The sequence below is a fragment of the Poecilia reticulata genome, linkage group LG1, assembly GCF_000633615.1.
Source record: "Poecilia reticulata strain Guanapo linkage group LG1, Guppy_female_1.0+MT, whole genome shotgun sequence".
Classification (NCBI taxonomy): domain Eukaryota; kingdom Metazoa; phylum Chordata; class Actinopteri; order Cyprinodontiformes; family Poeciliidae; genus Poecilia; species Poecilia reticulata.
The window spans coordinates 24,700,315-24,707,187 of NC_024331.1; the positions used below are offsets into that span (position 1 = coordinate 24,700,315).

At 38.6% G+C, this 6,873-nt stretch overlaps 1 protein-coding gene across 3 annotated transcripts in view; it reads left to right on the forward strand.

Moving 5' to 3' along the window:
• The window catches only part of pik3r5 (phosphoinositide-3-kinase, regulatory subunit 5), a 28,738-nt gene extending 22,416 nt beyond the window's left edge, over positions 1-6,322 (forward strand). For all 3 annotated transcript variants that reach the window (XM_008414557.2, XM_008414575.2, XM_008414565.1), the window contains exons 12-18: positions 715-846; positions 959-1,052; positions 1,480-1,556; positions 2,446-2,539; positions 3,699-3,781; positions 4,866-4,981; positions 5,181-6,322. In XM_008414557.2, coding sequence (XP_008412779.1) covers positions 715-846; positions 959-1,052; positions 1,480-1,556; positions 2,446-2,539; positions 3,699-3,781; positions 4,866-4,981; positions 5,181-5,331 — 747 coding nt within the window. In that variant the 3' untranslated portion in view covers positions 5,332-6,322. The remainder of the gene's footprint in view (positions 1-714; positions 847-958; positions 1,053-1,479; positions 1,557-2,445; positions 2,540-3,698; positions 3,782-4,865; positions 4,982-5,180) is intronic.
• The last annotated feature ends 551 nt before the right edge of the window (positions 6,323-6,873 follow it).

The following is a 6,873-nucleotide window of genomic DNA, read 5'->3' on the forward strand; positions in this document are numbered from 1 at the left end:
AGACATACAGCCAGAGCTACAGTGAAACTGATTAGATATTCTACTCAATGTTAAAAAGGTTCTGTCAAAGTCCAGATCAATTGAGAACATGTTACAACCTGAAACTCCTGTTCATCGATGCTCTGGATGTTGCAAAAAAGAGGTGAAAATTTTGGTTTAGATGTACAAAGCTGGAAGAGAGATACAGGAAAACCTGTAAAATACATCTATTATTGCAGAAAGTAGAACAATGCATTGACTCAGTTCTCTTGCCAAGCCTGGCGGTTGGGGACTAGGGCAGTCATTCATCCAGCGGCCCGTCGTGTTTTTGATTTTAAAAATGTTTAAAGTTGACAGGAAATTTGAAAATATCACTTAATAATTATGTGCCATTAAAAGATTGGAAGATTAACACCTGAACACCAACTACAAAGTCTTAAAAAAATGCAAACATTTTAAAAAGACTTAAAAAAAAAATTAACAATGCTTAGCCTGGTGGGGGTACAAGCTACGCCTGGTGGCCCGCCAGGCTTATAATCCAGGCATTTTAATTCCACTGTTCTCTCACATAAAATCCCCCCAAAAAATGCATTAAATTGCAATAACATGACAAAAATAAAAAGTTCCTGGGTTATTACTTTTGGAATGTGACTTAGTGATGTCTGACGTCATGCTTCAACCTTGCTCGCACTGCCCTGCCTGGAACTTTACACTCATATTTAAATGTTGTTTCAGCAAACCTCAAAAACTGAGTCGGCCTCCTACGATAGCTCCTACGAGCAGCGCCTGCCCATCCTGGCCGACTTGGTGCTGTACTACTGCCGCTACGCAGCACGGCCGGCGCTCATCCAGCTTTATCAGGCCGAGGTAATTCGCTCTCACTCAGCTGTGATGCACACCCTTGTTTCTTTAAACATCCTCCTCAGTGACATGCTTCACCACCGTCCTCTGAGTGATTCTCACACTTCGGGTTTCGCAGATGATGCTGGCGTGTGGAGAGAGGAGGACCGAGGTGTTTGTTCACTCCCTGGAGCTGGGTCACACCGCAGGAACACGAGCCATCAAGGCCATGGGTGAGAGAGGCACGCAAGCAAGCGCATAACCTAGCAACCGCTACACATTTTCATGCAGTTAAATGCACCATCGGTTATAAATGAGCGGGGGCTGTATTCATAGAAGAGGAACATCTGCTTTTTGTATAACACCATGAACGTCACTTCTCCTTTCACCGCTTTAGTTACTGCTGCTTGCACTTCTGGTTTTTTATTTCCAAACAGAAGTAAATATTCAGGGAAAGCTGATCACACCCTTTGCTTTGCTGCTAATGTATGGGGGGGAAAATTCCAGTACCAAACATCGCATAAAAACATATTTTGGTTTAATAGGTACTGTAGTATATGTAATAATGGAATACGTTATGCTTTAATATATAACCAAACTGTTAGCGTGATGTTGGTTTAAACGTAGCTCCTTTTTTTTCTTCTTTTTTTTTTATTCCAGGTGCTGCCAGCAAACGCTTCGGCATTGATGGTGACAGAGAAGCAGTGCCTCTTACTCTGGAGGTGGTTTACAACAAGGTAAGGCAATCACAAGTTAAAACTGCATTCTGTAAAAACTGTAGTCTTATATGTGTTTTTTTTTCTGTTATAAAGCACACCACTATTTATTTTTTTACTCTTGCTGATTTTCCTCTTTTAATAAATTTGCTGCTTTCAGTTTCTGTCACTTTTACTAAACTAGCAAAATCGCATCCTCAAAACGAGCGCTCTGTCCTGAAAAAGGCCGTGCTCACATACTTTCAATGTTTTTGAAACATTTTTACTAGAGATGCACTGAGAAATCAGGCAGTGACCAGAATCAGCTTAGTTTGATCTTGTTTTTTAGCAACCACACCTAAAAGCTACCAGGTGACGCCGACGACAACACTCTTCTGTGCGGACGCTGTTACCGAGGGAGAAAAACTACTATCGCTAGTATCAATATATAAACAATAACAGGGAAGCCAAACAGAGTACAACAAAGTTGCTCTTTCTGTTGTTTAAACGTCTCAGTGTTATGGAATATGGTGGATTTGAAATGTTTCAAATATATTCTCTGTATTCCAGCCTGTAAAAGGTGCTAAGAAGAACCATTTTGAAAGGGCAATGTTTGATGTTATATTGATAAATTCATGCTGATCAGATGTGAAAAACACCAACGTTATATGCATGATCATTAAAACCGTGCCCACTAGTTGGGTATTTGTGATGCACATCTCTTTTGTTTTGAAAAGACAAAACTTTCTCACATTTCAAGCACAACTCCAGCTTGTGGTAAAAAAGAAATCTCTGTTTCACCCGTCCAATCCCTACATGTTGTGTCCATCACAACATGTAGTCAGATCTCTGTTTTATTGACTCCCATGCTGCACTGTCAGTGTTCACTGCTGTACAGTGTCTTTTTCATCCATCTTTCCTTCTCATTCAGGTGGTTGTTAGTGGAAGGAGCCAGTGGAAAAGAGAAACCAAAGTCTGTACTTCAATGAACTTGATCAAAGCATGCAAGAACCCTGAGGAACTAGGTAGACCACTATTTGATGCTCTAATGTATAGCTGCAGATTTTTGTGTATGTAATTTTGTGTTTATAACAGACAGAAGATTAAAGTTTTTTTTTATTAATAGCAGTATTGTTCAAAACCTTTGAGTCGCACACTGCTCTTTTCTTGCATCCTTCTATGTATAGTCTGGAACAATGGTTTTGCACGCTGTCTGAAGGACATTTTGTGTTTCTCATTGCGGTTTTGCTACTTTTTGCACTCATTTTCAGTCCAGTACAAATAATCATATTTAAGTTAATGCCATCGAGCCTTTGTTTGAATTGTTCCAGAAGACTTCTAAAAGTAAGAGATGAGCCAGTTTCATCCACTAATAATGGGTAACTTGGCAAAGGACCAAATTAGATATTTTGCAACCAGTAGTCTGTCAGAAAAACCCACTTTGTTAGAATTCCCTTAACTAAATATAGGACAAATAACAAAGATGCAACAGTCTGACATAATTTAAAGAGCATTTTTATACCAACAAGGGGATTTCCAAAGAGCTACCAGCTGAAAACTTGCACACAGATGTCTGTGAGGTCCTGGCAGCTTCAGGACTGACTGGTTAGTGGCATCAAGCCTTGCCGAGGTTATAAAACATTAATTTTCTATCACAGTCACTGCAGTTTAAATTTATGCAATGATACTCCAACAGTTTTCTCTAGCTGCATGAAGCAAAGAGTAGCGCATGTAATTGCAGGACCAGCAGATGGATGAAAGATGACTGCTTTAATTTTCCCTTGCTCACAATAAAGTCAGATTTGACTGGCTGGTTTATTCTAGAGTAGTTTCCTGTTGTTAGGGTGCCTAACCTCTGTACAGTTGATAAGCTGTGAGCCCGTTTGACTCGATGAGACTTATTAACAAACTCCTATTGGTTGGTTGTACTTGTGTTACTCCATAGTGACCAAATCTGGGAAAACGTTCCCATCAAACTGAGAAACTCAAATTAAAGATTTGATTTTTGTAGCATTTCCACAGCAGTGTTGCTTCTGCAACAAGAGATTAATTTGTAAAAAGGAGTGCAAGTATATTTGTTGTATATACTTGTCACTTTTTCACATATTCCCATGTCGAAGGCCTTGACGTGTGTGAAACTTCTGAGGAGAAAGTGCACTAAATGTTTACATAAATCTGTGTCAGATTCAAAGATGGAGTGTCTGCAGCTCACCATGACTGAGGTCCTGAAGAGACAGAACGGCAAAAGCAAGAAGGGCTACAACCAGGTAAGCTTGACGTGACATCAGCCCGTCTCTGTGGTCTGTGGTTTGAACGCTGTCGGGTAACGGTGTCGCAAACAACGTTGCAGCGCCGAGCCTACAAAGACGCAGACCTGAATTTGACTTTGATAGCATCGCATGCTCTGATTTCACAAATAAAACACAAATGAAAGCAGTTTTTCACACAAACGGCTCGATAGAGCAAAAAACCCACAACACAGAATATTTGTTTTTGCGCTTTTGCAAAAAAAAAAAGAAAAATGTTTTCCCAACATTACAGCTCAGTCTCTCACGCACTTAAGAGTTTTCAGTCATTTTAAAATGATGTGTGTAGGCAGGTTTCAATTTCTTATAATTAATTAAAGTACAGCAACTCTGTTTTCTGCACAGTGCCTTGCAAAAGCATTCATGTCTCTTAAAATTTTCCGCATTTTGTCTTATTAAACGACAAACTTCTATGCTTTTTATAGGAATTTTAAGAAATTTGTAATAATTGTGAATTGGGACAAAAATGATACATGGTTAAGTTTTTTTTCTTTTTACAAGAAATTATCTGGGAAGGAACAAGTGCATTTAGATTCATCCTCTGATACCCATAAATAAAAACCAGTTTAATCTATTGTCTTACCTCAAGCTATGTTCAAACAGTTTTGCAATTATGCCATACTATTTGAATAACCATCTACAGCTTCAATAGGAGAACCTATGACAGGACATCTATTGGCTGTGTGCTTCAAATCTGGCCATCATGGAAGTTTCCCATTGTTAAAAGAAAGCTAATGAGAAGTTCTTTGTGCAAATTTGCCACAAGCCATTTTACAGCTAGCGTGTGAAAAGAAACTGCTCAGCTAAGATGGAACCCAAATTTGACATTTTGTTCTGCATGTGAAACACTACGTCACAGTAAAAAACTAACATTGCTTGTATTTCTTTCACTGCACAGTTTAGCACAATTTTGTGTTGGTCCGTCACCTACAATCCAAATAAACCACCTTGAAGTTTGTGGTTCTGTAACGAGAAAAATGTGCAGGTTTCTAAGTGCTTTAACCAACCCGAAGATTTATTGCTTTTGTTTGGCTCGTCTTTGCAGCAGCTCACCGTGACTGAGGTGAAGGTGGACAAGGTGCAGGTCAGTGGAGCTGGAAACACGACGTTTGCTGTTTGTCTGGACCAGGATGAAAAGAAGATACTGCAAAGTGTCACCAGGTATGGAATCAAACGAGAAATCAATAAAACGGATTCCTTGATATAAATAACACCGCTACATGCTGAGAAATTAACTTCATTTTTCAGATAATTTCCCATCTGTTCTCATTGTATTGTCTCTTAGGGTGTGCCGTTTTCTTATCTGCTGACTCATGATCAAGTGTTTTCTAACTCTTGTGTGTCCTCCTGTCTCATCCAGATGTGAAATATCTGTGTGCTACAAGCCTGACAGTTCAGCTGACTGGAGGCTAAGAAAATCGCAGGCCTCTGCTCAGATCCAGCCTCTCAACCCAACCTTCTGCTCTCTGCTCTGCCTACCCATCGTAACCTTCAGCGGGGCTCTGCCCTGAAAACGTTCATCACTCGTTTCACTGGATTCTGCCGGGAAGATCTTCAGCACTGTTATTCATTGTAGACTTTGCACACACTGCAGGAGGAAAAGCACTCAGGACTTTTCGTTGTTTTTGCCTGTTTGATGTTGTTTTGTTTTTTTTTATTAGTTGGATTCAATCCAATATGGCTGACTTTGAATGCAGGTTTTGGAAACTGAGCATTTGCACAATGAACTCCAGGCTTGGCTGTCCTCTGATCACTCAAGTACTCTTAACTTATATTAAACCAAGAGTGTTTGGAGACATGAGGGGTTTTATCTGTGCAATGCAGGCCTTCGCTGTTATGAAAAAACTTTTTAAGTTTGACTGCTTTGTTCTCAGTTCCTTTTTTTTTTAGTTTGTTGACAGAACTGACTTTGACCATATTTCCATTAGAACGTACAATGATTGATCAGGGTAAATATTAAAATTATCAGGTAAGATGGGATTTACACTGGCATCACCGTGACGACATGTTTTCGTCAAGCCACATGACCATCGATTCTGAGCCGTTGCAGATTATTTGACAAAATCTGAGAAAGCACACTATAAGATGTACAACATGTAAAGTATTTGCTGTTAACATATTTCATGTACTATAACTTTTATTTGATTCTATTGTGTTTTTATGTGTATCATAATCTGATAATATTTCTCCCAAGGAGCTACTTCTGTCACAGTTTTAACCGCAGCTATAAATATGACCACTAGGCGTCTCTGTTGACTTTCCATTAAAGCTCCACTCTATGGCACATGTACACATAATTTGAACTCTGTAAGTACTGTAATATATCACAGGGGGAAAAAAATTACAATCCAACTTTAAGACGATAAAATGATCAAGAATAGAGATAGATACTATGGTGCTGCGAAATGCACTTACACGGACATCTTCCTATGTAACTGATTGCCGATAACTGCACTTTCTAAACATGTAATACAGCGTGTAACAATAAAATGTATTTTGTAATTTTTGGGAGTTTTTCTTTCTAATTGGAAAATAATGTATTTATTTGCGAGTGATATTGCACCCATCATAAAAACAGTCACATTTATTCAAAAGGAAAGCCCTTCGCACTTGCTGCTGTTTATTTCAAATGCCTTAGAAAAGTGGCTAATGGGAATATATATACATACAGGTAAATTACAAATCATTTCAGAACTTTGTCTCTATAATGTGGCACATTTAAGCATATAATCTGTATTTAACTGAAAAATATGTTGGAGGAAACGATGAATAAATTGCACTGACCTGCTTGCATAACTGTTCACATCTCTAACGCCTTAGTGCCTGGATTCATTTACAATGATATATTTTTAGCTTTTTTACCATCAAATTCTATATTAAGCAGAGATTTTTCAGTTTAATTATAGAACTTAGGATATATATACATTTTTTTCAATCACTTTGTACAATTAGGTATAATTAGGCCTAACTGACTCCTTAAGAGGCAGGTAAATATTTTTTATAGGCTACCTGTGGGTCAACAGGCACTACTGGTAGAAATATATCACCTTTTT